The 27,776-nt window shown below is 53.4% G+C and overlaps 1 protein-coding gene across 1 annotated transcript in view; it reads right to left on the bottom strand.

The window, feature by feature from the left end:
- LOC140411562 (membrane-spanning 4-domains subfamily A member 5-like) overlaps positions 1–25,010 on the bottom strand; it is a 41,984-nt gene extending 16,974 nt beyond the window's left edge. The window contains exons 1-4 of the mRNA XM_072500644.1: positions 24,837–25,010; positions 10,992–11,195; positions 8,617–8,736; positions 5,689–5,745 (exon numbers count right to left, since the gene is read on the bottom strand). Coding sequence (XP_072356745.1) covers positions 5,689–5,745; positions 8,617–8,736; positions 10,992–11,195; positions 24,837–24,875 — 420 coding nt within the window. The 5' untranslated portion in view covers positions 24,876–25,010. The remainder of the gene's footprint in view (positions 1–5,688; positions 5,746–8,616; positions 8,737–10,991; positions 11,196–24,836) is intronic.
- Between the last annotated feature and the right edge of the window lie 2,766 nt (positions 25,011–27,776).

The raw sequence follows: 27,776 nt of genomic DNA, 5'->3' as shown, positions 1-27,776 counted from the left end.
GTTAAATTGTCCCTTAGTGTCCAAAGATGTGCAGGTTAGGTGGATTGGCCGTGTTAAATTGTCCCTTAGTGTCCAAAGATGTGCAGGTTAGGTGCATTGGCCGTGTTAAATTGTCCCTTAGTGTCCAAAGATGTGCAGGTTGGGTGGATTGGCCGTGTTAAATTGTCCCTTCGTGTCCAAAGATGTGCAGGTTGGGTGGATTGGCCGTGTTAAATTGTCCCTTAGTGTCCAAAGATGTGCAGGTTGGGTGGATTGGCCGTGTTAAATTGTCCCTTAGTGTCCAAAGATGTGCAGGTTGGGTGGATTGGCCATGTTAAATTGCCCCTTAGTGTCCAAAGATGTACAGGTTGGGTGGATTGGCCGTGTTAAATTGTCCCTTAGTGTCCAAAGATGTGCAGGTTGGGTGGATTGGCCGTGTTAAATTGCCCCTTAGTGTCCAAAGATGTACAGGTTGGGTGGATTGGCCGTGTTAAATTGTCCCTTAGTGTCCAAAGATGTGCAGGTTGGGTGGATTGGCCGTGTTAAATTGCCCCTTTGTGTCCAAAGATGTGCAGGTTGGGTGGATTGGCCGTGTTAAATTGTCCCTTAGTGTCCAAAGATGTGCAGGTTGGGTGGATTGGCCGTGTTAAATTGTCCCTTAGTGTCCAAAGATGTGCAGGTTGGGTGGATTGGCCGTGTTAAATTGTCCCTTAGTGTCCAAAGATGTGCAGGTTGGGTGGATTGGCCGTGTTAAATTGTCCCTTAGTGTCCAAAGATGAGCAGGTTAGGTGGATTGGCCGTGTTAAATTGTCCCTTAGTGTCCAAAGATGTACAGGTTGGGTGGATTGACCGTGTTAAATTGTCCCTTAGTGTCCAAAGATGTACAGGTTAGGTGGATTGGCCCTGTTAAATTGTCCCTTAGTGTCCAAAGATGTACAGGTTGGGTGGATTGGCCGTGTTAAATTGTCCCTTAGTGTCCAAAGATGTACAGGTTAGGTGGATTGGCCCTGTTAAATTGTCCCTTAGTGTCCAAAGATGTGCAGGTTGGGTGGATTGGCCGTGTTAAATTGTCCCTTAGTGTCCAAAGATGTACAGGTTGGGTGGATTGACCGTGTTAAATTGTCCCTTAGTGTCCAAAGATGTACAGGTTAGGTGGATTGGCCCTGTTAAATTGTCCCTTAGTGTCCAAAGATGTACAGGTTGGGTGGATTGGCCGTGTTAAATTGTCCCTTAGTGTCCAAAGATGTACAGGTTGGGTGGATTGGTCGTGTTAAATTGTCCCTTAGTGTCCAAAGATGTACAGGTTAGGTGGATTGACCCTGTTAAATTGTCCCTTAGTGTCCAAAGATGTGCAGGTTGGGTGGATTGGCCATTTTAAATTGTCCCTTAGTGTCCAAAGATGTGCAGGTTAGGTGCATTGGCCATGGTAAATTGTCCCTTAGTGTCCAAAGATGTGCAGGTTGGGTGGATTGGCCGTGTTAAATTGTCCCTTAGTGTCCAAAGATGTACAGGTTGGGTGGATTGGCCGTGTTAAATTGTCCCTTAGTGTCCAAAGATGTACAGGTTAGGTGGATTGGCCGTGTTTAATTGTCCCTTAGTGTCCAAAGATGTGCAGGTTGGGTGGATTGGCCGTGTTAAATTGTCCCTTAGTGTCCAAAGATGTGCAGGTTGGGTGGATTGGCCGTTTTTAATTGTCCCTTAGTGTCCAAAGATGTGCAGGTTAGGTGCATTGGCCATGTTAAATTGCCCCTTAGTGTCCAAAGATGTGCAGGTTGGGTGGATTGGCCGTGTTAAATTGTCCCTTAGTGTCCAAAGATGTACAGGTTGGGTGGATTGGCCGTGTTAAATTGTCCCTTAGTGTCCAAAGATGTACAGGTTAGCTGGATTGACCGTGTTAAATTGTCCCTTAGTGTCCAAAGATGTGCAGGTTAGGTGGATTGGCCGTGTTAAATTGTCCCTTAGTGTCCAAAGATGTGCAGGTTAGGTGGACTGGCCGTGTTAAATTGTCCCTTAGTGTCCAAAGATGTGCAGGTTAGGTGGACTGGCCGTGTTAAATTGTCCCTTAGTGTCCAAAGATGTACAGGTTAGGTGGATTGGCCATGTTAAATTGTCCCTTAGTGTCCAAAGATGTGCAGGTTAGGTGGATTGGCCGTGTTAAATTGTCCCTTAGTGTCCAAAGATGTACAGGTTGGGTGGATTGGCCATGTTAAATTGTCCCTTAGTGTCCAAAGATGTACAGGTTGGGTGAATTGGCCGTGTTAAATTGTCCCTTAGTGTCCAAAGATGTACAGGTTCGGTGGATTGGCCGTGTTAAATTGTCCCTTAGTGTCCAAAGATGTACAGGTTGGGTGGATTGGCCGTGTTAAATTGTCCCTTAGTGCCCAAAGATGTACAGGTTGGGTGGATTGGCCGTGTTAAATTGTCCCTTAGTGTCCAAAGATGTACAGGTTGGGTGGATTGGCCGTGTTAAATTGTCCCTTAGTGTCCAAAGATGTACAGGTTAGGTGGATTGGCCGTGTTAAATTGTCCCTTAGTGTCCAAAGATGTACAGGTTAGGTGGATTGGCCGTGTTAAATTGTCCCTTAGTGTCCAAAGATGTGCAGGTTGGGTGGATTGGCCGTGTTAAATTGTCCCTTAGTGTCCAAAGATGTACAGGTTAGGTGGATTGGCCGTGTTAAATTGTCCCTTAGTGTCCAAAGATGTGCAGGTTAGGTGGATTGGCCGTGTTAAATTGTCCCTTAGTGTCCAAAGATGTGCAGGTTAGGTGGATTGGCCGTGTTAAATTGTCCCTTAGTGTCCAAAGATGTGCAGGTTAGGTGCATTGGCCGTGTTAAATTGTCCCTTAGTGTCCAAAGATGTACAGGTTGGGTGGATTGGCCGTGTTAAATTGTCCCTTAGTGTCCAAAGATGTGCAGGTTGGGTGGATTGGCCGTGTTAAATTGTCCCTTAGTGTCCAAAGATGTGCAGGTTGGGTGGATTGGCCGTGTTAAATTGTCCCTTAGTGTCCAAAGATGTGCAGGTTAGGTGGATTGGCCGTGTTAAATTGTCCCTTAGTGTCCAAAGATGTACAGGTTGGGTGGATTGGCCGTGTTAAATTGTCCCTTAGTGTCCAAAGATGTACAGGTTGGGTGGATTGGCCGTGTTAAATTGTCCCTTAGTGTCCAAAGATGTACAGGTTAGGTGGATTGGCCGGGTTAAATTGTCCCTTAGTGTCCAAAGATGTACAGGTTAGGTGGATTGGCCGTGTTAAATTGTCCCTTTGTGTCCAAAGATGTGCAGGTTAGGTGGATTGGCCATGTTAAATTGTCCCTTAGTGTCCAAAGATGTGCAGGTTGGGTGGATTGGCCGTGTTAAATTGTCCCTTAGTGTCCAAAGATGTGCAGGTTGGGTGGATTGGCCGTGCTAAATTGTCCCTTAGTGTCCAAAGATGTGCAGGTTAGGTGGATTGGCCATGTTAAATTGTCCCTTAGTGTCCAAAGATGTGCAGGTTGGGTGGATTGGCCGTGTTAAATTGTCCCTTAGTGTCCAAAGATGTGCAGGTTGGGTGGATTGGCCGTGTTAAATTGTCCCTTCGTGTCCAAAGATGTGCAGGTTGGGTGGATTGGCCGTGTTAAATTGTCCCTTAGTGTCCAAAGATGTGCAGGTTGGGTGGATTGGCCGTGTTAAATTGTCCCTTAGTGTCCAAAGATGTGCAGGTTGGGTGGATTGGCCATGTTAAATTGCCCCTTAGTGTCCAAAGATGTACAGGTTGGGTGGATTGGCCGTGTTAAATTGTCCCTTAGTGTCCAAAGATGTGCAGGTTGGGTGGATTGGCCGTGTTAAATTGCCCCTTAGTGTCCAAAGATGTACAGGTTGGGTGGATTGGCCGTGTTAAATTGTCCCTTAGTGTCCAAAGATGTGCAGGTTGGGTGGATTGGCCGTGTTAAATTGCCCCTTTGTGTCCAAAGATGTGCAGGTTGGGTGGATTGGCCGTGTTAAATTGTCCCTTAGTGTCCAAAGATGTGCAGGTTGGGTGGATTGGCCGTGTTAAATTGTCCCTTAGTGTCCAAAGATGTGCAGGTTGGGTGGATTGGCCGTGTTAAATTGTCCCTTAGTGTCCAAAGATGTGCAGGTTGGGTGGATTGACCATGTTAAATTGTCCCTTAGTGTCCAAAGATGTGCAGGTTGGGTGGATTGGCCATGTTAAATTGTCCCTTAGTGTCCAAAGATGTGCAGGTTGGGTGGATTGGCCGTGTTAAATTGCCCCACAGTGTCCAAAGATGTACAGGTAAGGTGGATTGGCCGTGTTAAATTGTCCCTTAGTGTCCAAAGATGTGCAGGTTGGGTGGATTGGCCATGTTAAATTGTCCCTTAGTGTCCAAAGATGTGCAGGTTGGGTGGATTGGCCGTGTTAAATTGCCCCTTAGTGTCCAAAGATGTACAGGTTAGGTGGATTGGCCGTGTTAAATTGTCCCTTAGTGTCCAAAGATGTGCAGGTTAGGTGGATTGGCCATGTTAAATTGTCGCTTAGTGTTCAAAGATGTACAGGTTGGGTGGATTGGCCGTGTTAAATTGTCCCTTAGTGTCCAAAGATGTACAGGTTGGGTGGATTGGCCATGTTAAATTGTCCCTTAGTGTCCAAAGATGTACAGGTTGGGTGGATTGGCCGTGTTAAATTGTCCCTTAGTGTCCAAAGATGTGCAGGTTAGGTGGATTGGCCGTGTTAAATTGTCCCTTAGTGTCCAAAGATGCACAGGTTGGGTGGATTGGCCGTGTTAAATTGTCCCTTAGTGTCCAAAGATGTGCAGGTTGGGTGGATTGGCCGGGTTAAATTGTCCCTTAGTGTCCAAAGATGCACAGGTTGGGTGGATTGGCCGTGTTAAATTGTCCCTTAGTGTCCAAAGATGTGCAGGTTGGGTGGATTGGCCGGGTTAAATTGTCCCTTAGTGTCCAAAGATGCACAGGTTAGGTGGATTGGCCGTGTGAAATTGTCCCTCAGTGTCCAAAGATGTGCCGGTTGGGTGGATTGGCCGTGTTAAATTGTCCCTCAGTGTCCAAAGATGTGCAGGTTAGGTGGATTGGCCGTGTTAAATTGTCCCTCAGTGTGCAAAGATGTGCAGGTTAGGTGGATTGGCCGTGTTAAATTGTCCCTTAGTGTCCAAAGATGTGCAGGTTGGGTGGATTGGCCGTGTTAAATTGCCCCTGAGAGACGTGGGCGTGTATTCTCCGCTCTCCGGCGACGGGCGGATCCTCTGCACCGTCAGAGTCTAGGCCGGCCGCGGCGGGTTGGCCCCACAACAACCTCCGTCGAAGGGCCCCCGTCGGCCAGTGCGAGTTGGCGCGTGCCCAGCGTGTGGTGGCGCGATCCCAGCGCATGCGCAGGGGGGGGGGGGGTTCTCCTCGGCTCCGGCCATGGTGGATCGGTACAGCGGCCGGCGCGGGGGGAGTGCCCCCACGGCACAGGCCCGCCCGCCGATCGTTGGCCCCCGATCGCGGACCAGGCCACTGGGGGGGCTCCCCCCCGGGGCCTGATGGAGGACGAGGAGTCGCCCAGTCGTTCTGGGGGGATTTGAACCCATGTCCCTGGAGATTCGGCCGTGGCTCCTGGGTTTCTGAGACAAGCGCTATAACGACCGCCGCGAATCGGGTAAATTCTGTATTGATACTGGGGCAGTGACTGTGTCCCAGGAGGGCACAGGCAGGGCAGCACAATAACAACAGGATACTCACCATTGACTTGTTAGCTGTTCTCCGCACGGCGAGCGCCATCAGTCCGGCCACAGTGGCCTGCAGCAGAGAGGAGACATTGTCTCAAACATCCGGAAAGCAATAGCAGAAACTGACAGCACTGGAAAAATCTCAGCTTCCCACCTTGGGTTCAGCACCCACACCATCACCGAGCCCGCCAACACCCTCCACCGGAACAGTGCCAGACTTCACCCCGAGTCCCACCTCATCATCTCTGTGACCTCCTCCAGCCCCTACAACACTCCCTATCTATGTAACCTCCTCCAGTCCCGACAACCCTCCCTATCTCTGTAACCTCCTCCAGTCCCTCCGACCCTCCCTATCTCTGTAACCTCCTCCAGCCCCGACAACCCTCCCTATCTATGTAACCTCCTCCAGTTCCGACAACCCTCCCTATTTCCGGAACCTCCTCCAATCCCTCCGACCCTCCCTATCTCTGTAACCTCCTCCAACCCCGACAACCCTCCCTATCTCTGTAACCTCCTCCAGTCCCGACAACCCTCCCTATCTCTGTAACCTCCTCCAGTCCCTACAACCCTCCCTATCCCTGTAACCTCTTCCAACCCCTACAACACTCCCTATCTCTGTAAACTCCTCCATCCCCGACAACCCTCACTATCTCTGTAACCTCCTCCAGTCCCGACAACCCTCCCTATCTCTGTAACCTCCTCCAGTCCCGACAACCCTCCCTATCTCTGTAACCTCTTCCAGTCCAGACAACCCTCCCTATCTTTGTAACCTCCTCCAGTCCCTACATCCCTCCCTATCTCTGTAACCTCCTCCAGCCCCTACAACCCTCCCTATCTCTGTAACCTCCTCCAGTCCCTACAACCCTCCCTATCTCCGGAACCTCCTCCAGTCCCGCCGACCCTCCCTATCTCTGTAACCTCCTCCAGTCCCTACATCCCTCCCTATCTCTGTAACCTCCTCCAGCCCCTACAACCCTCCCTATCTCTGTAACCTCCTCCAGTCCCGACAACTCTCCCTATCTCTGTAACCTTCTCCAGTCCCTACACCCCTCCCTATCTCTCTAACCTCCTCCAGCCCCAAGAACCCTCCCTATCTCTGTAACCTCCTCCAGTCCCTACAACCCTCCCTATCCCTGTAACCTCCTACAACCCTCCCTATCTCTGTAACCATCTCCAGTACCTACAACCCTCCCTATCTCCGGAACCTCCTCCAGTCCCTCCGACCCTCCCAACTCTGTAACCTCCTCCAGCCCCGATAACCCTCCCTATCTCTGTAACCTCCTCCAGTCCCGACAACCCTCCCTATCTCTGTAACCTTCTCCAGTCCCTACACCCCTCCCTATCTCTGTAACCTCCTCCAGCCCCTACAACCCCCTATCTCTGTAACCTCCTCCAGTCCCGTCAACCATCCCTATCTCTGTAAACTCCTCCAGTCCCGACAACCCTCCCTATCTCTGTAACCTCCAGCCCCTACAACCCTCCCTATCTCTGTAACCTCTTCCAGTCCCGACAACCCTCCCTATCTCTGTAACCTCCTCCAGCCCCTAAATCCCTCCCTATCTCTGTAACCTCCTCCAGCCCCTACAACCCTCCCTATCTCTGTAACCTCCTCCAGCCCCTACAACTCTCCCTATCTCTGTAATCTCCTCCAGCCCCTACAACCCTCCCTATCTCTGTAACCTCCTCCAGCCCCTACAACCCTCCCTATCTCTGTAAACTCCTCGAGCCCCTGCAACCCTCCCTATCTCTGTAACCTCCTCCAGTCCCGACAACACTCCCTATCTCTGTAACCTCCTCCAGCCCCTACAACCCTCCCTATCTCTGTAACTTCCTCCAGCCCCGACAACCCTTCCTATCTCAGTAACCTCCTCCATCCCCTACAACCCTCCCTATCTCTGTAACCTCCCTCAGCCCCTACAACCCTCCCTATCTCTGTAACCTCCTCCAGCTCTACAACCCTCCCTATCTCTGTACCCTCCTCCAGCCCTGCAACCCTCCCTATCTCTGTAACCTCCTCCAGCCCCTACAACCCTCCCTATCTCTGTAACCTCCTCCAGCCCCTACAACCCTCCCTATCTCTGTAACCTCCCTCAGCCCCTACAACCCTCCCTATCTCTGTAACCTCCTCCAGCCCCTACAACCCTCTCTATCTCTGTAACCTCCTCCAGCCCCTACAACCCTCCCTATCTCTGTATCCTCCTACAACCCTCCCTATCTCTGTAACCTCCTCCAGCCCCTACAACCCTCCCTGCTTCTGTAACCTCCTCCAGTCCCTACAGCCCTCACTATCTCTGTAACCTCCTCCAGCCCCTACTACCCTCCCTATCTTGCTGACCGCCTCCGCTCTGACTCTCAGCTCCCGCTCTTTTTAATTCCTTTTTGTTTGCAGATGAGGGGGTCACAGAGTATGAGCGTGTGTCACTTCCTGCGAGCTTTAGGAAGGCCACGTTGCGAGCGGAACCGATTCTCCTAAATTGGCTGTTGATGTGTCTATCAAGCGCACTCAGAATTCTTCAGAAAGTGCTGCCCAATTGAGGAATCACAGCATACGGTCAGTGTTTTGTTTGACGGACGTGGGGAGGGGGCTGCTTAAGTACAGCTTGCACTCGGCCGTCACAAACAGGCGAATGAACGTACGGCGTGGTTCGATTGTCTGATTGGTGCGACATTCAGTCTAACTACCTGCCGCTGTACCCGCCAACGATTTGCTTCCGCAATTGACCGGTCGGTCAGAAGCTGCCAACCAATCAGCAGCTATTTTCTCCTGAGGTGCAAATTGTTGTGTGTCTGAAATTTGGTCTTCTTGTGTGTGTCCTGACGGGCGGCGCGCGCAGGATTGTCCAGCCAGTGCTGCCCCCTTTGCCTCTCTTTACGGCACGTCGCGCCTCCGGCTCGGCCGAGCGCCTTCCCGTTCTACCGCAGCACGCAAAACGGCCCTTACCAGAACGCCAGTCCACCAGGGCGTCCCCAACAGGATGGGGAAACTTAGGTTCCACTTGGAGATGAATATAATGATCAGTCCAAACGAGGCGCTGCAGATTCCCGAAACCGCTTGTCCGAACTAGTGGGAAGAAGAGAGAACCGTCACTCGACATCCAACCTCGCCCTGTAACATTGGCCCCTCCTCCATACCCCCCCCCCCGCCCCCCTCCACCCCACCCCTCCGCCACCAACCCACTCAGCTCCCGAAGCCCCTCGACCGTGCATCCACCGCGAGACGTGATTCCGCGGCAAAGGGGGGGGGGGGGCAGCACTGGCTGGCCAATCCTGAGCGGGCCGCAAGCCGTTTGGGATCGAAGGTCGGGCTTGCGACTTGACCCCCTCTCCCCCCCCCCCCCCCCCACCCTCGTTCTAGATTCCCCCAGAAGAGGGTAACATCCTCTCCGCACCCAGACTATTTAATCTCTCTTGATAGGACAACCCTCTCGTCACAGGAATTAACATAGAACATACAGTGCAGACGGAGGCCATTCGGCCCATCGAGTCTGCACCGACCCACATAAGCCCTCACTTCCACCCTAACTTTGAGTTGCCTCCAGTGTTACCAAATCCCTTTGTGAAGATAAGGGGAGCAAACCTGTACGCAGTACCCCAGGTGAGACCTCACCAACCCCCTGGACAATTGCAACAAGAACCTCCAGCGGGCAAAATGCGTTTTGCCCTCTTAACTACTTGCTGGGCCTGCCTGCTAGCTTTTTGTGATCCATGCACTCGAACACCTAGATCCCTCTGCACTTCACTCACCCGCAGTCTCTCTCCATTTAGATAATAATCTACCTTTCCATTGCTCCTCACCAACGTCTTGCAGAACCGAGGTACAACCTTCCTATGTTTTGTCACGTGAGAATACCCTTTAAGAAATGGGTGTTTAAGAAATGTACCTTTAAGAAATGGAGCTGCTCATGTTACTGGAGTGATGTCAGAGTGTGGGTGGAGCTGAGCTCCGCTTCTGTTTTTTTAGTTTCAGTTTGAGAAAAGCTCGGGTGTGCCTGTGTTTCCTTTCAGTGAGCTGCATCCGAAGGTGATCTCTGCCATCCAAAGACTATCTATGGATAATTGAAGGGCAGCACGGTAGCGTTGTGGATAGCACAATTGCTTCACAGCTCCAGGGTCCCAGGTTCGATTCTGGCTTGGGTCACTGTCTGTGCGGAGTCTGCACATCCTCCCCGTGTCTGCGTGGGTTTCCCCCGGGTGCTCCGGTTTCCTCCCACAGTCCAAAGATGTGCAGGTTAGGTGGATTGACCATGCTAAATTGCCCTTAGTGTTGGGTGGGGTTACTGGGTTACGGGGAAAGGGTGGAGGTGTTGACCTTGGGTGGGGTGCTCTTTCCGAGAGCCGGTGCAGACTCGATGGGCCGAATGGCCTCCTTCTGCACTGTAAATTCTATGAAATCTGGTGAACTCAGAATTGTAAAAAAGGTCTCAGTATTAAATGTTCCTGTCTGAAGGTTTGTTAAGTCTTTTGGATGTTACAAGGACAGCATACGGTTACTTAGTGTTGTATTCTTTGTGGGGGGCGGGGGGGAATTTGATTTACTGGTTGCTAAGATAGTCACTGTTGGTTTTAAAAAGATTAACTTGAGTTCATAGGATAAACATTGTTTTGTTTAAAAAAATACTTTTCCATTTCTGCTGTCCCACACCTGGAGAGTGGGCCGTGCGCTCCCCATACCGCAATCTAGTAAAAGTTGTGGGTCAGGGGAACTCCATGATACACATTGGGGTTCCCTAAACCCTGGGCCCATAAGAGTTTATACTCAATTCCGCCCGCAATCTGCCAGCTTCACCAACCGCCAACTGTACCTGGGCACCAGACTTCTTTGGTTCATTCCCTAGGACGCCCAGATTCCTCTAACCGGCCCCCCACCCCCATGACCCTGGTTGTGTGCGGTTTGGGCAGGGTCACTCAGGAAGGCCTCGATGAACATTCACACCCGTGTACGGGCATCAGGCGGGCGTGGTTTGCATCGTCCTGCCCCACACGGTCGCCACGGGCCTGCGCGAGCCAGCTGCCCTATTATTAATAATTTTCCAATAAAAGCCCCATTGTGCTTTTGAGCGCCTCGATTGAATGCTCCCTTAACCTCCCCTGCACCAAGGAGAACGATGGACGTTTCTCCCCCGTGCCTCCACCTTCAAGGAACCCCCTCATTCCCTCGCCACTCCTGCTCGATCTCCTCCGCACCCCCCTCCAAGACTCTGACCCCGTTCCCAAAGTACGGAGCCCCGGATTTGAACTGCTCCCCCAACTGGCGCACCACGAAAATCCCTTCCCCAGAAATGACTTGGCTCTTGGTCATGGACCTCAGACACTTACTCCGAGGTTCCTCAGCTTCCTACGTTCATCGTCGAGCTCTTCCTCCTCCAGTTCCGGATCCAGCCCCGGTGCCATGTAGGTTCCCGGAGGCAGCTGGGCGCTGGGGAAGTAATCCGGCAGTCCGGGAATCTGGGAGAGAGGCTCGGTCACCGGGATGCGGCTGGCTTCCTCGTGTTTCGTCATGGCCGCAGTCATAGCGATCAGCTGGAAAGAAAATAAATCAGATTGTTCCTTAGTACCTCTAGGACGCAGCGCTGCGGGGGAGTCAGTACGGAGGGAGTGCCACACTGTCAGATGGTCAGTACTGAGGGAGTGCTGCACTGTCAGAGGGTCAGTACTGAGGGAGTGCCGCACTGTCAGAGCGTCAGTACTGAGGGAGTGCTGCACTGTCAGAGGGTCAGTACTGAGGGAGTGCTGCACTGTCAGAGGGTCAGTACTGAGGGAGTGCTGCACTGTCAGAGGGTCAGTACTGAGGGAGTGCTGCACTGTCAGAGGGTCAGTACTGAGGGAGTGCTGCACTGTCAGAGGGTCAGTACTGAGGGAGTGCTGCACAGTCAGAGGGTCTGTACTGAGGGAGAGCTGCACTGTCAGAGGGTCTGTACTGAGGGAGTGCTGCACTGTCAGAGGGTCAGTACTGAGGGAGTGCCACTCTGTCAGAGGGTCAGTACTGAGGGAGAGCTGCACTGTCAGAGGGTCAGTACTGAGTGAGTGCTGCACTGGCAGAAGGTCAGTACTGGGGGAGTGCTGCACTGTGTCAGAGGGACAGTACTGAGGGAGTGCTGCATTGTCAGAGGGTCAGTACTGAGGGAGTGCTGCACTGTCAGAGGGTCAGTCCTGAGGGAGTGCTGCACTATCGGAGGGTCAGTACTGAGGGAGTGCCGCACTGTCAGAGGGCCAGTACTGAGGGAGTGTCGCACTGTCAGAGGGTCAATACTGAGGGAGTGCTGCACTGTCAGAGGGTCAGTACTGAGGGAGTGCCGCACTGTCAGAGGGTCAGTACTGAGGGAGTGCCGCACTGTCAGAGGGTCAGTACTGAGGGAGTGCCGCACTGTCAGAGGGTCAGTACTGAGGGAGTGCCGCACTGTCAGAGGGTCAGTACTGAGGGAGTGCTGCACTGTCAGAGGGTCAGTACTGAGGGAGTGCTGCACTGTCAGAGAGTCAGTACTGAGGGAGTGCTGCACTGTCAGAGGGTCAGTACTGAGGGAGTGCTGCACTGTCAGAGGGTGAGTCCTGAGGGAGTGCAGCACTGTCAGAGAGTCAGTACTGAGGGAGTGCCGCACTGTCAGAGGGTCAGTCCTGAGGGAGTGCAGCACTGTCAGAGTCAGTACTGAGGGAGTGCTGCATTGTCAGAGGGTCAGTACTGAGGGAGTGCTGCACTGTCAGAGGGTCAGTACTGAGGGAGTGCTGCACTGTCAGAGGGTCAGTACTGAGGGAGTGCTGCACTGTCAGAGGGTCAGTACTGAGGGAGTGCTGCACTGTCAGAGGGTCAGTACTGAGGGAGTGCCGCACTGTCAGAGGGTCAGTACTGAGGGAGTGCTGCACTGTCAGAGGGTCAGTACTGAGGGAGTGCTGCATTATTCGAGAAGCTGTTGATTTAAGACGAGGCATTATTAATCCGCAATTCTGCCCTCTCAGTCCAAGCGACCCTATTGGCCAGAATTCAGGGTAGAATTCTCTCCAGCCTGCTGAAGTCATTAAGCGTTCGCCTCCGGGAGAATAGTTAAAGAACCAACGCCCCGATTCGGTTATCGAAATCCAGTGTTTGGCCGCTTGCCGTGCGGTCTGCGATTCCTGAATTGGGATGGTGGACCGGAATGGGGATGGGGGCCTCCGTCAACCTGGGGGGGGGGGGGGGGCTCGGGAGATGCCGGGATCGATGTACCCGGAGCGGAGGAGGGTGTGGGGGGGGGGGGGGGGGGGGATTGAATGGAGGGGTTCGGAACCAGGAAGGGTTTCCCGTCGAGGCGTTGAGGAGGCCGTGCCTCCGGGGGTGGGGGGGGGGGGCAGCATAGATGGGCTGCAGGGCCAGAACGGACATGTTGGGCCCCGACTACACGTCCTCTGATTTCCACCTCGATGCCTGTTGCAGAGATCGGAATGTCGCTCTAGAACCAGGATTGCTGGGACAATAGGAAATCCGATCGCGTCCGAAGATACGGCGATGCGTTGTCCACGAGACGGGCCTTCATATATTTTTTTTGGAAAATCTTTTTATTGCCATTTCTCATATTTAGAAACAATCGTCCATATGTGTCTCATTTCTCTGACGCGGGTTAATTTCCTTTATTGTGATTTTATTTTGTCATTCGTTCAATTGACCTGATCTACATTTCGCCGCCCTCGAGATCCGGCCTACGGTCCCCCCCTCCCTCCCTCCTCTCCGCTTCTCAATCGGGCACGGCCTCACCCTCACCCCCCGCCGCCTTGGACATGGCCCGGGAGAAGGCGGTCCGGGACCCAGCCAGCCCAGAGCACGTGGGCGTGGTTAGCCGGCCCCCCCCCCCCCTCCTTCGCACCGCTCGCCCCCACCTCCGGGAAGAACCGGCTCATTCGGGTTCGGGTCGGCTGCGTGCTCTGTGCGCCGCTTTGAGCTGCGCGAGGAGGCGGAGTTGTCCCTGCTCGGTGCCTCGCTCCCGAGTCCCCTTCCTACCTCTGTCCCCAGTTCGTCCTCCCATCTTTGGCTGGTCCCGTCCACTGGTGTTCGAGCTCTGCCCAGTAGCTGTCCGTATATTTTCCCACATAGCCAGGGGGGGGGGGGGCTCTCTCTACTTGGTCCTTTGTGGTTTCTGGGGCCCCGGGTGTGGTAGTCACCACTAGCAGTATTACATGTATTACGGTAAGACACGTATAGTAGAGGTACATGGGCAAATCCCTACCTGCTGGCTCCACCCAGTAGGCGGAGTATAAATGTGGGTGCTCACCCGTGCTACAGCCATTCTAGTGACAGCTGCAGGAGGCACAACATCTTTGCTCAATAAAGCCTCGATTTTTCCACTACTCTCGTCTTTGTGGTAATTGATAGTGCATCACCAGGGTACCCCCCTGTGTCTTTGCGGAGGAAGTGTTTTATTTGGAGGTGTCTCAATTCCTGTCCTTTTGCTAGACTCCTCTTCCTCGTCAGTTCGTCCAGTGTCGCCAGTCTGTGCCCTACGTAGAAGTCCTCGATCGTCAATGTGCCCCCGTCCCGCCTCCATCCTTTGAAGGGGGTATCCAGCATGGCTGGGGGGGAATCTGTGATTGCCGCAGATGGGGGCCATGGGGGATATCTTAGTCATCCAGTGTTGCCTCAGCTGGGCCCACGTTCTCAGCGTGGCCGCTAGCACTGGGCTCGTTGTGTAGCTTGCCGAGGAGGATGGGAGTGCTGCCGTGGCCAGGGCCTGGAGGGTTGTCCCTTTACAGAAGGCCTCCTCCATTTGCACCCAATCTGGGGCACAGGTTTACATATTTCGAAGGTGCAACATGCACCCATCCTCGCAGGCTCCAAGAATGGAGTTATACTGCCAGTCACAAACAAACTGGAGGAGGTTACAGAGATAGGGAAGGTTGTAGGGGCTGGGGGAGGTTACAGAGATAGGGAGGGTTGTAGGGGCTGGGGGAGGTTACAGAGATAGGGAGGGTTGTAGGGGCTGGAGGAGGTTACAGAGATAGGGAGGGTTGTAGGGCCTGGAGGAGGTTACAGAGATAGGGAGGGTTGTCGGGGCTGGGGGAGGTTACAGAGATAGGGAGGGTTGTAGGGGCTGGGGGAGGTTACAGAGATAGGGAGGGTTGTAGGGGCTGGGGGAGGTTACAGAGATAGGGAGGGTTGTAGGGGTTGGAGGAGGTTACAGAGATAGGGAGGGTTGTAGGGGCTGGGGGAGGTTACAGAGATAGGGAGGGTTGTAGGGGCTGGGGGAGGTTACAGAGATAGGGAGGGTTGTAGGGGTTGGAGGAGGTTACAGAGATAGGGAGGGTTGTAGGGCCTGGAGGAGGTTACAGAGATAGGGAGGGTTGTCGGGGCTGGAGGAGGTTACAGAGATAAGGAGGGTTGTAGGGGGCTGGAGAAGGTTACAGAGATAGGGAGGGTTGTAGGGGCTGGAGGAGGTTACAGAGATAGGGAGGGTTGTAGGGGCTGGAGAAGGTTACAGAGATAGGGAGGGTTGTAGGGGCTGGAGGAGGTTACAGAGATAGGGAGGGTTGTAGGGGCTGGAGGAGGTTACAGAGATAGGGAGGGTTGTAGGGGCTGGGGGAGGTTACAGAGATAGGGAGGGTTGTAGGGGTTGGAGGAGGTTACAGAGATAGGGAGGGTTGTAGGGCCTGGAGGAGGTTACAGAGATAGGGAGGGTTGTCGGGGCTGGAGGAGGTTACAGAGATAAGGAGGGTTGTAGGGGGCTGGAGAAGGTTACAGAGATAGGGAGGGTTGTAGGGGCTGGAGGAGGTTACAGAGATAGGGAGGGTTGTAGGGGCTGGAGAAGGTTACAGAGATAGGGAGGGTTGTAGGGGCTGGAGGAGGTTACAGAGATAGGGAGGGTTGTCGGGACTGGAGGAGGTTACAGAGATAAGGAGGGTTGTAGGGGCTGGAGGAGGTTACAGAGAGAGGGAGGGGTGTAGGGGCTGGACGAGGTTACAGAGATAGGGAGGGTTGTAGGGGCTGGAGAAGGTTACAGAGATAGGGATGGTTGTAGGGGCTGGAGGAGGTTACAGAGATAGGGAGGGTTGTCGGGACTGGAGGAGGTTACAGAGATAAGGAGGGTTGTAGGGGCTGGAGGAGGTTACAGAGAGAGGGAGGGTTGTCGGGGTTGGAGGAGGTTACAGAGATAGGGAGGGTTGTAGGGATTGGAGGAGGTTACAGAGATAGGGAGGGTTGTGGGGACTGGAGGAGGTTACAGAGATAAGGAGGGTTGTAGGGGCTGGAGAAGGTTACAGAGATAGGGAGGGTTGTAGGGGCTGGAGGAGGTTACAGAGATAGGGAGGGTTGTAGGGGCTGGAGGAGGTTACCGAGACAGGGAGGGTTGTAGGGACTGGAGGAGGTTACAGAGATAGGGAGGGTTGTAGGGGCTGGAGGAGGTTACAGAGATAGGGAGGGTTGTAGGGGCTGGAGAAGGTTACCGAGACAGGGAGGGTTGTAGGGACTGGAGGAGGTTACAGAGATAGGTAGGGTTGTGGGGACTGGAGGAGGTTACAGAGATAGGGAGGGTTACATAGAACATAGAACATAGAAAATACAGCACAGAACAGGCCCTTCGGCCCACGATGTTGTGCCGAACCTTTGTCCTAGATTAATCATAGATTATCATTGAATTTACAGTGCAGAAGGAGGCCATTCGGCCCCTTGAGTCTGCACCAGCTCTTGGAAAGAGCACCCTACCCAAACTCAACACCTCCACCCAACACCAAGGGCAATTTGGACATTAAGGGCAATTTATCATTGGCCAATTCACCTAACCCGCACATCTTTGGACTGTGGGAGGAAACCGGAGCACCCGGAGGAAACCCACGCAGACACGGGGAGGACGTGCAGACTCCGCACAGACAATGACCCAAGCTGGAATCGAACCTGGGACCATGGAGCTGTGAAGCAATTGTGCTATCCACAATGCTACCGTGCTGCCCTTAAGAACAAATAAATCTACACTATATCATTTTCCCGTAATCCATGTACCTATCCAACAGCTGCTTGAAGGTCCCTAATGTTTCCGACTCAACTACTTCCACAGGCAGTGCATTCCATGCCCCCACTACTCTCTGGGTAAAGAACCTACCTCTGATATCCCTCCTATATCTTCCACCTTTCACCTTAAATTTATGTCCCCTTGTAATGGTGTGTTCCACCTGGGGAAAAAGTCTCTGACTGTCTACTCTATCTATTCCCCTGATCATCTTATAAACCTCTATCAAGTCGCCCCTCATCCTTCTCCGCTCTAATGAGAAAAGGCCTAGCACCCTCAACCTTTCCTCGTAAGACCTACTCTCCATTCCAGGCAACATCCTGGTAAATCTTCTTTGCACCTTTTCCAGAGCTTCCACATCCTTCCTAAAATGAGGCGACCAGAACTGTACACAGTACTCCAAATGTGGCCTTACCAAGGTTTTGTACAGCTGCATCATTACCTCATGGCTCTTAAATTCAATCCCTCTGTTAATGAACGCGAGCACACCATAGGCCTTCTTCACAGCTCTATCCACTTGAGTGGCAACTTTCAAAGATGTATGAACATAGACCCCAAGGTCTCTCTGCTCCTCCACAATGCCAAGAACTCTACCGTTAACCCTGTATTCCGCATTCATATTTGTCCTTCCAAAATGGACAACCTCACACTTTTCAGGGTTAAACTCCATCTGCCACTTCTCAGCCCAGCTCTGCATCCTATCTATGTCTCTTTGCAGCCGACAACAGCCCTCCTTACTATCCACAACTCCACCAATCTTCGTATCGTCTGCAAATTTACTGACCCACCCTTCAACTCCCTCATCCAAGTCATTAATGAAAATCACAAACAGCAGAGGACCCAGAACTGATCCCTGCGGTACACCACTGGTAACTGGGATCCAGGCTGAATATTTGCCATCCACCACCACTCTCTGACTTCTATCGGTTAGCCAGTTCGTTATCCAACTGGCCAAATTTCCCACTATCCCATGCCTCCTTACTTTGTGCAGAAGCCTACCATGGGGAACTTTATCAAATGCCTTACTAAAATCCATGTACACTACATCCACTGCTTTACCTTCATCCACATGCTTGGTCACCTCCTCAAAGAATTCAATAAGATTTGTAAGGCAAGACCTACCCCTCACAAATCCGTGCTGACTATCCCTAATCAAGCAGTGTCTTTCCAGATGCTCAGAAATCCTATCCTTCAGTACCCTTTCCATTACTTTGCCTACCACCGAAGTAAGACTAACTGGCCTGTAATTCCCAGGGTTATCCCTAGTTCCTTTTTTGAACAGGGGCACGACATTCGCCACTCTCCAATCCCCTGGTACCACCCCTGTTGACAGTGAGGACGAAAAGATAATTGCCAACGGCTCTGCAATTTCATCTCTTGCTTCCCATAGAATCCTTGGATATATCCCGTCAGGCCCGGGGGACTTGTCTATCCTCAAGTTTTTCAAAATGCCCAACACATCTTCCTTCCTAACAAGTATTTCCTCGAGCTTACCAATCTGTTTCACACTGTCCTCTCCAACAATATCGCCCCTCTCATTTGTAAATACAGAAGAAAAGTACTCATTCAAGACCTCTCCTATCTCTTCAGACTCAATACACAATCTCCCGCTACCGTCCTTGATCGGATCTACCCTCGCTCTAGTCATTCTCATATTTCTCACATATGTGTAAAAGGCCTTGGGGTTTTCCTTGATCCTACCCGCCAAAGATTGTTCATGCCCTCTCTTAGCTCTCCTAATCCCTTTCTTCAGTTCCCTCCTGGCTATCTTGTATCCCTCCAATGCCCTGTCTGAACCTTGTTTCCTCAGCCTTACATAAGTCACCTTTTTCCTCTTAACAAGACATTCAACCTCTCTTGTCAACCATGGTTCCCTCACTCGACCATCTCTTCCCTGCCTGACAGGGACATACATATCAAGGACACGTAGCACCTGTTCCTTGAACAAGTTCCACATTTCACTTGTGTCCTTCCCTGCCAGCCTATGTTCCCAACTTATGCACTTCAATTCTTGTCTGACAACATCGTATTTACCCTTCCCCCAATTGTAAACCTTGCCCTGTTGCACGTACCTATCCCTCTCCATTACTAAAGTGAAAGTCACAGAATTGTGGTCACTATCTCCAAAATGCTCCCCCACTAACAAATCTATCACTTGCCCTGGTTCATTACCCAGTACTAAATCCAATATTGCCCCTCCTCTGGTTGGACAATCTACATACTGTGTTAGAAAAGCTTCCTGGACACACTGCACAAACACCACCCCATCCAAACTATTTGATCTAAAGAGTTTCCACTCAATATTTGGGAAGTTAAAGTTGTAGGGGCTGGAGGAGGTTACAGAGATAAGGAGGGTTGTAGGGGCTGGAGAAGGTTACAGAGATAGGGAGGGTTGTAGGGGCTGGAGGAGGTTACAGAGATAGGGAGGGTTGTGGGGGCTGGAGAAGGTTACAGAGATAGGGAGGGTTGTAGGGGCTGGAGGAGGTTACAGAGATCGGGAGGGTTGTAGGGGGCTGGAGGAGGTTACAGAGATAGGGAGGGTTGTAGGGGCTGGAGGAGGTTACCGAGACCGGGAGAGTTGTAGCGGCTGGAGGAGGTTACAGAGATAGGGAGGGTTGTAGAGGCTGGAGGAGGTTACAGAGATAGGGAGGGTTGTAGGGGCTGGAGGAGGTTACAGAGATAGGGTGGGTTGTAGGGACTGGAGGAGATTAGAGAGATAGGGAGGGTTGTAGGGGCTGGAGGAGGTTACAGAGATAGGGAGGGTTGTAGGGGCTGGAGGAGGTTACAGAGATAGGGAGGGTTGTAGGGGCTGGAGGAGGTTACAGAGATAGGGTGGGTTGTAGGGATTGAAGGAGGCTACAGAGATAGGGAGGGTTGTAGGAGGTTACAGAGATAGGGAGGGGTGTAGGGGCTGGAGGAGGTTACAGAGATAGGGAGGGTTGTAGGGGCTGGAGGAGGTTACAGAGATAGGGAGGGGTGTAGGGGCTGGAGGAGGTTACAGAGATAGGGAGGGTTGTAGGGGCTGGAGGAGGTTACAGAGATAGGGAGGGGTGTAGGGGCTGGAGGAGGTTACAGAGATAGGGAGGGTTGTATGGGCTGGAGGAGGTTACAGAGATAGGGAGGGGTGGAGGGGCTGGAGGAGGTTACAGAGATAGGGAGGGTTGTAGGGGCTGGAGGAGGTTACAGAGATAGGGAGGGGTGTAGGGGCTGGAGGAGGTTACAGAGATAGGGAGGGGTGTAGGGGCTGGAGGAGATTACAGAGATAGGGAGGGTTGTAGGGGCTGGAGGAGGTTACAGAGATAGGGAGGGTTGTAGGGGCTGGAGGAGGTTACAGAGAGAGGGAGGGTTGGAGGGGCTGGAGGAGGTTACAGAGATAGGGAGGGTGTAGGAGCTGGAGGAGGTTACAGAGATAGGGAGGGGTGTAGGGGCTGGAGGAGGTTACAGAGATAGGGAGGGTTGTAGGGGCTGGAGGAGGTTACAGAGATAGGGAGGGGTGTAGGGGCTGGAGGAGGTTACAGAGATAGGGAGGGTTGTAGGGGCTGGAGGAGGTTACAGAGATAGGGAGGGGTGTAGGGGCTGGAGGAGGTTACAGAGATAGGGAGGGGTGTAGGGGCTGGAGGAGGTTACAGAGATAGGGAGGGTTGTAGGGGCTGGAGGAGGTTACAGAGATAGGGAGGGGTGTAGGGGCTGGAGGAGGTTACAGAGATAGGGAGGGTTGTAGGGGCTGGAGGAGGTTACAGAGATAGGGAGGGTTGTAGCGGCTGGAGGAGGTTACAGAGATAGGGAGGGTTGTAGGGGCTGGAGGAGGTTACAGAGATAGGGAGGGTTGTAGGGGCTGGAGGAGGTTACAGAGATAGGGAGGGTTGTAGGGGCTGGGGTAGGTTACAGAGATAGGGAGGGTTGTAGGGGCTGGAGGAGGTTACAGAGATAGGGAGGGTTGTAGGGGCTGGAGGAGGTTACAGAGATAGGGAGGGTTGTAGGGGCTGGAGGAGGTTACAGAGATAGGGAGGGTTGTAGGGGCTGGAGGAGGTTACAGAGATAGGGAGGGTTGTAGGGGACTGGGGGAGGTTACCGAGTCAGGGAGGGCTGTTTGAGCTGAAGAAAACAGACGTTTGGATGTGGGAGAGCTGTCCGGAGCGGGAGTCGGAATGGTCGGGTCTGGGAGGGGGCCAGGGGCCGGGATGAGGGCTCCCTTTGAGGATGAGACTGGGGTGGGGAGGGGCCGGGCCATGTGACGGGGTTGGGAATGGGCGGACTCAGTGACGGAGCAGGATACGGGGGCCGGAATGTTATACCGTTGTTGCATCATCCTTAAATGTCAGAACTGCAAGAGGTCACTGAAATGTACAAGTCAACCACTGGAGGGAGCTAGATGTAGAAGTATATAAGACAATGATGCTAAGCCGTATGGGTGAGAGGTTGAGGTGACGCCCAGGTTGTCCGGCGTGATTCCAGGGTGATGGTCAGGAGAGGGACGGAGGTCACGGAGACCGATAGGAATGACCCCGAGCGGGTCACCGCCATGGTTCAGTGGAGACGTTTCTGGCGTCGAGGACTGGCAGCGACCATCCTCCGTTCTGTGTTTCCCTCGGCATTTGCCCCTTTTCCCCCCGGAGAGCTCGCATGTTTCTGATAAACAAGGAAACAGCTGAAAAGATCATTCCCGAGCTTGGCCGGGAGCCAACTTCCCAAGCTTTCCGTCAACAAGTGTTTCACACCCGAGATTCCCTCCTTTCCAAAGGGTGTGGGGGGGGGGGTCATTCCTCGAGGAAAGGCGCTGATGGGTGACCCGACTCCTGGTGTCTCCTTCCCTCCCCACCCCCACCCCCACTCTCGCCTCTCCTTTTCTTCCGCCCCCTCCCCCCCATCTCCCCTTCCCAGTCTCGATCCACCCTCCTGCTCCTGTCCCCTTCCCCCTCTCCACCCCCTCGCCTGCCTCACACACACAACTCTCCCCCCCCTCCACCAATCCCATTCCTCGCCATATATCTCCCCCCTGCTCGTCCTCCCCCGCCCACCCTCACCCCCGCCCCCCCCCCCCCCCCCACAACAGCTTCCTATCTCCCCACCCGTTCACTCAGCACCCCTCCATCACCTTCCCACGTTCCCTCACCGAATCTGTGCCTTCATCTGTCTCAGGTGCACTACCATCTCTCTCTGTCTCTCTCTCTCTCTCTGTCTCTCTCTCTCTCTGCCTCTCTCTCTCTGCCTCCCTCTGTCTCTCTCTCTGCCTCTCTCTGTCTCTCTCTCTCTGCCTCATTCTCTCTGTCTCTCTCTCTCTCTCTGTCCCTCTCTCTCTGTGCCTCTCTCTGTCTCTCTCTCACTCTGCCTCTCTCTGTCTCTCTCTCTGCCTCTTCCTCTCTGTCTCTCTCTCTCTCTGCCTCTCTCTGTCTCTCTCTCTGCCTCTCTCTGCCTCTCTCTCTCTGTCTCTCTCTCTCTCTGCCTCTCTCTGTTTCTCTCTCTCTCTGCATCTCTCTCTCTCTCTCTCTCTCTCTGTCTCTCTCTGCCTGTCTGTCTCTCTCTCTGTCTCTCTCTGTCTGTCCGTCTCTCTCTCTCTCTGTCTCTGTCTCTCTGTCTCTCTCTGTCTGTCTGTCTCTCTCTCTCTGCCTGTCTGTCTCTCTCTCTGTCTCTCTCTGTCTGTCCGTCTCTCTCTCTCTCTGTTTCTCTCTCTCTCTCTCTGTCTCTCTCTCTCTGTCTCACTGTCTCTCTCTCTGTCTCTGTTTCTCTGTCTCTCTCTGTCTGTCTGTCTCTCTCTCTCTCTCTGCCTGTCTGTCTCTCTCTCATTGTCTCTCTCTGTCTGTCCGTCTCTCTCTCTCTCTGTTTCTCTGTCTCTCTCTGTCTGTCTCTCTCTCTCTCTGTTTCACAGTCTCTCTCTGCCTGACTGTCTCCCTCTCTCTCTGTCTGTCTGTTTCTCTGTCTCTCTCTGTCTGTCTGTCTCTCTCTCTGTTTCACAGTCTCTCTCTACCTGACTGTCTCTCTCTCTCTCTGTCTCTCTGTCTGTTTCTCTGTCTCTCTCTGTCTGTCTGTCTCCCTCGCTCTGTTTCTCTGTCTCTCTCTGCCTGACTGTCTCTCTCTCTGCCTCTCTCTGTCTCTCTCTCTCTCTCCCTGTCTCTCTCTCTCTGCCTCTTTCTCTCTGTCTCTCTCTCTCTCTGTCCCTCTCTCTCTGTGCCTCTCTCTGTCTCTCTCTGTCTCTCTCTCTCTCTGCCTCTCTCTGTCTCTCTCTCTGCCTCTTCCTCTCTGTCTCTCTCTCTCTCTGCCTCTCTCTCTGCCTCTCTCTCTGTCTCTCTCTCTCTCTGCCTCTCTCTGTTTCTCTCTCTCTCTGCATCTCTCTCTCTCTCTCTCTCCCTGTCTCTCTCTCTCTGTCTCTCTCTGCCTGTCTGTCTCTCTCTCATTGTCTCTCTCTGTCTGTCCGTCTCTCTCTCTCTCTGTCTCTGTTTCTCTGTCTCTCTCTGTCTGTCTGTCTCTCTCTCTGTTTCACAGTCTCTCTCTGTCTGTCTGTCTCTCTCTCTCTCTCTGCCTGTCTGTCTCTCTCTGTCTGTCCGTCTCTCTCTCTCTCTGTCTCTGTTTCTCTGTCTCTCTCTGTCTGTCTGTCTCTCTCTCTGTCTCTCTGTCTGTTTCTCTGTCTCTCTCTGTCTGTCTGTCTCTCTCGCTCTGTTTCTCTGTCTCTCTCTGTCTGTCTGTCTCTCTCTCTGTCTCTCTGTCTGTTTCTCTGTCTCTCTCTGTCTGTCTCTCTCTGTCTCTCTCTATCTCTCTCTGTTTCTCTCTCTGTCTCTCTCTCTGTCTGTCTGTCTCTCTCTCTGTCTCTCTCTGTTTCTCTCTCTGTCTCTCTCTCTCTCTCTGTTTCTCTCTCTCTCTCTCTGTCTCTCTCTCTCTGTCTCACTGTCTCTCTCTCTGTCTCTGTTTCTCTGTCTCTCTCTGTCTGTCTGTCTCTCTCTCTCTCTCTGCCTGTCTGTCTCTCTCTCATTGTCTCTCTCTGTCTGTCCGTCTCTCTCTCTCTCTGTTTCTCTGTCTCTCTCTGTCTGTCTCTCTCTCTCTCTGTTTCACAGTCTCTCTCTGCCTGACTGTCTCCCTCTCTCTCTGTCTGTCTGTTTCTCTGTCTCTCTCTGTCTGTCTGTCTCTCTCTCTGTTTCACAGTCTCTCTCTACCTGACTGTCTCTCTCTCTCTCTGTCTCTCTGTCTGTTTCTCTGTCTCTCTCTGTCTGTCTGTCTCCCTCGCTCTGTTTCTCTGTCTCTCTCTGCCTGACTGTCTCTCTCTCTGCCTCTCTCTGTCTCTCTCTCTCTCTCCCTGTCTCTCTCTCTCTGCCTCTTTCTCTCTGTCTCTCTCTCTCTCTGTCCCTCTCTCTCTGTGCCTCTCTCTGTCTCTCTCTGTCTCTCTCTCTCTCTGCCTCTCTCTGTCTCTCTCTCTGCCTCTTCCTCTCTGTCTCTCTCTCTCTCTGCCTCTCTCTCTGCCTCTCTCTCTCTGTCTCTCTCTCTCTCTGCCTCTCTCTGTTTCTCTCTCTCTCTGCATCTCTCTTTCTCTCACTCTCTCCCTGTCTCTCTCTCTCTGTCTCTCTCTGCCTGTCTGTCTCTCTCTCTGTCTCTCTCTGTCTGTCCGTCTCTCTCTCTCTCTGTCTCTGTTTCTCTGTCTCTCTCTGTCTGTCTCTCTCTCTCTGCCTGTCTGTCTCTCTCTCATTGTCTCTCTCTGTCTGTCCGTCTCTCTCTCTCTCTGTCTCTGTTTCTCTGTCTCTCTCTGTCTGTCTGTCTCTCTCTCTGTTTCACAGTCTCTCTCTGCCTGACTGTCTCTCTCTCTGTCTGTTTCTCTGTCTCTCTCTGCCTGTCTGTCTCTCTGTCTGTCTCTCTCTGTCTCTCTCTCTCTGTCTGTCTGTCTCTCTCTCTGTCTCTCTCTATCTCTCTCTCTGTTTCTCTCTCTGTCTCTCTCTCTGTCTCTGTCTCTGTCTCTCTCTCTGTCTCTCTCTCTATCTCTCTCTTTCTCTATCTCTCTCTGTCTCACTCTCTTTCTCTATCTCTGAGTCTCTCGCTTTCTCAATCTCCCTCTCTGTCTCTGTCTCTCTCTCTCTCCCGCTCTCCTCCCATCTTTCTCTCTCACCCTGGCCCTGGAACAGGGAGAATTCCGCCCCTGACATCCACGCTCTCTCGTCCTGCGACTGGCTTGAAGGATTTTTTTTTAAAAAAATGACTTTACAATCGCCGCGGCGCTCACCTCTCCCTCTGGGGGCCTCACCGGTCCTTCAGCCGACATGACAGCGGATGGCGATGCCCCGTGTAGTCGAACTGCATCCGAGAGGGGCTGCGGCAGGTCGCGACCGAGCGACGGCGAGGGGGAAGTGTGCGCTCTCGGAGTCGCTGTGGGGCTGGTGCGGGCGATTCCCAGGTGAGTCAGGTTGCGCTGGGCGTGGGTGAGGTCGGAGCTGAGAGTTTGTTTTCCGTGGTGACATTGTGACTGTCAGCTGAGCGGGACAGGGGCTGTTTACCGAGGTCACGATTCAACAGCAGAGCTGGAAAAACAACCTTTCCCGAGAGAGATGGGATCACCGGGGATTAGAGAGAGAGAGAGAGGGAGAGAGAGAGAGAGAGAGAGAGAGAGGGAGGGAGCGATCCGTCTCTCACATCACACCAGCCGACAAATCAAATGCTGCAACACGGGAGGATCTAGTCATTGCTCAGGGACAGCCCCCCGATTTCTGAGTTAGAACGGTCGTGGCTTCAAGTCCCACTGAGGGAGTGCTGCACTGTCAGAGGGTCAGTACTGAGGGAGTGCTGCACTGTCAGAGGGTCAGTACTGAGGGAGAGCCGCACTGTCAGAGGGTCAGTACTGAGGGAGTGCTGCACTGTCAGAGGGTCAGTACTGAGGGAGTGCTGCACTGTCAGAGGGTCAGTACTGAGGGAGAGCCGCACTGTCAGAGGGTCAGTACTGAGGGAGTGCTGCATTGTCAGAGGGTCAGTACTGAGGGAGTGCTGCATTGTCAGAGGGTCAGTACTGAGAGAGTGCCGCACTGTCAGAGGGTCAGTACTGAGGGAGTGCCGCACTGTCAGAGGGTCAGTACTGAGGGAGTGCCGCACTGTCAGAGGGTCAGTACTGAGGGAGTGCCGCACTGTCAGAGGGTCAGTACTGAGGGAGTGCTGCATTGTCAGAGGGTCAGTACTGAGGGAGTGCTGCACTGTCAGAGGGTCAGTACTGAGGGAGTGCCGCACTGTCAGACGGTCAGTACTGAGGGAGTGCCGCACTGTCAGAGGGTCAACACTGAGGGAGTGCTGCACTGTCAGAGGCTCAGTACTGAGGGAGTGCCGCACTGTCAGAGGGTCAGTACTGAGGGAGTGCTGCACTGTCAGAGGGTCAGTACCGAGGGAGTGCTGCACTGTCAGAGGGTCAGTACCGAGGGAGTGCCGCACTGTCAGAGGGTCAGTACTGAGGGAGTGCTGCACTGTCAGAGGGTCAGTACTGAGGGAGTGCTGCACTGTCAGAGGGTCAGTACTGAGGGAGTGCTGCACTGTCAGAGGGTCAGTACTGAGGGAGTGCTGCACTGTCAGAGGGTCAGTACTGAGGGAGTGCTGCACTGTCAGAGGGTCAGTACTGAGGGAGTGCCGCACTGTCAGAGGGTCAGTACTGAGGGAGTGCTGCACTGTCAGAGGGTCAGTACTGAGGGAGTGCTGCACTGTCAGAGGGTCAGTACTGAGGGAGTGCTGCACTGTCAGAGGGTCAGTACTGAGGGAGTGCTGCACTGTCAGAGGGTCAGTACTGAGGGAGTGCCGCACTGTCAGAGTGTCAGTACTGAGGGAGTGCTGTACTGTCAGAGGGTCAGTACTGAGGGAGTGCTGCACTGTCAGAGGGTCAGTACTGAGGGAGAGCCGCACTGTCAGAGGGTCAGTACTGAGGGAGTGCTGCACTGTCAGAGGGTCAGTACTGAGGGAGTGCTGCACTGTCAGAGGGTCAGTACTGAGGGAGAGCCGCACTGTCAGAGGGTCAGTACTGAGGGAGTGCTGCATTGTCAGAGGGTCAGTACTGAGGGAGTGCTGCATTGTCAGAGGGTCAGTACTGAGAGAGTGCCGCACTGTCAGAGGGTCAGTACTGAGGGAGTGCCGCACTGTCAGAGGGTCAGTACTGAGGGAGTGCCGCACTGTCAGAGGGTCAGTACTGAGGGAGTGCCGCACTGTCAGAGGGTCAGTACTGAGGGAGTGCTGCATTGTCAGAGGGTCAGTACTGAGGGAGTGCTGCACTGTCAGAGGGTCAGTACTGAGGGAGTGCCGCACTGTCAGACGGTCAGTACTGAGGGAGTGCCGCACTGTCAGAGGGTCAACACTGAGGGAGTGCTGCACTGTCAGAGGCTCAGTACTGAGGGAGTGCCGCACTGTCAGAGGGTCAGTACTGAGGGAGTGCTGCACTGTCAGAGGGTCAGTACCGAAGGAGTGCTGCACTGTCAGAGGGTCAGTACCGAGGGAGTGCCGCACTGTCAGAGGGTCAGTACTGAGGGAGTGCTGCACTGTCAGAGGGTCAGTACTGAGGGAGTGCTGCACTGTCAGAGGGTCAGTACTGAGGGAGTGCTGCACTGTCAGAGGGTCAGTACTGAGGGAGTGCTGCACTGTCAGAGGGTAAGTACTGAGGGAGTGCTGCACTGTCAGAGGGTCAGTACTGAGGGAGTGCCGCACTGTCAGAGGGTCAGTACTGAGGGAGTGCTGCACTGTCAGAGGGTCAGTACTGAGGGAGTGCTGCACTGTCAGAGGGTCAGTACTGAGGGAGTGCTGCACTGTCAGAGGGTCAGTACTGAGGGAGTGCTGCACTGTCAGAGGGTCAGTACTGAGGGAGTGCCGCACTGTCAGAGGGTCAGTACTGAGGGAGTGCTGTACTGTCAGAGGGTCAGTACTGAGGGAGAGCTGCACTGTCAGAGGGTCAGTACTGAGGGAGTGCTGCACTGTCAGAGGGTCAGTACTGAGGGAGAGCTGCACTGTCAGAGGGTCAGTACTGAGGGAGTGCTGCACTGTCAGAGGGTCAGTACTGAGGGAGAGCTGCACTGTCAGAGGGTCAGTACTGAGGGAGAGCTGCACTGTCAGAGGGTAAGTACTGAGGGAGTGCTGCACTGTCAGAGGGTCAGTACTGAGGGAGAGCTGCACTGTCAGAGGGTCAGTACTGAGGGAGTGCCGCACT

The sequence above is a fragment of the Scyliorhinus torazame genome, chromosome 4, assembly GCF_047496885.1.
Source record: "Scyliorhinus torazame isolate Kashiwa2021f chromosome 4, sScyTor2.1, whole genome shotgun sequence".
Lineage (NCBI taxonomy): Eukaryota > Metazoa > Chordata > Chondrichthyes > Carcharhiniformes > Scyliorhinidae > Scyliorhinus > Scyliorhinus torazame.
The sequence above is the reverse complement of the archived record's forward strand: the minus strand, read 5'-3'. Positions and strand labels throughout refer to the sequence as shown.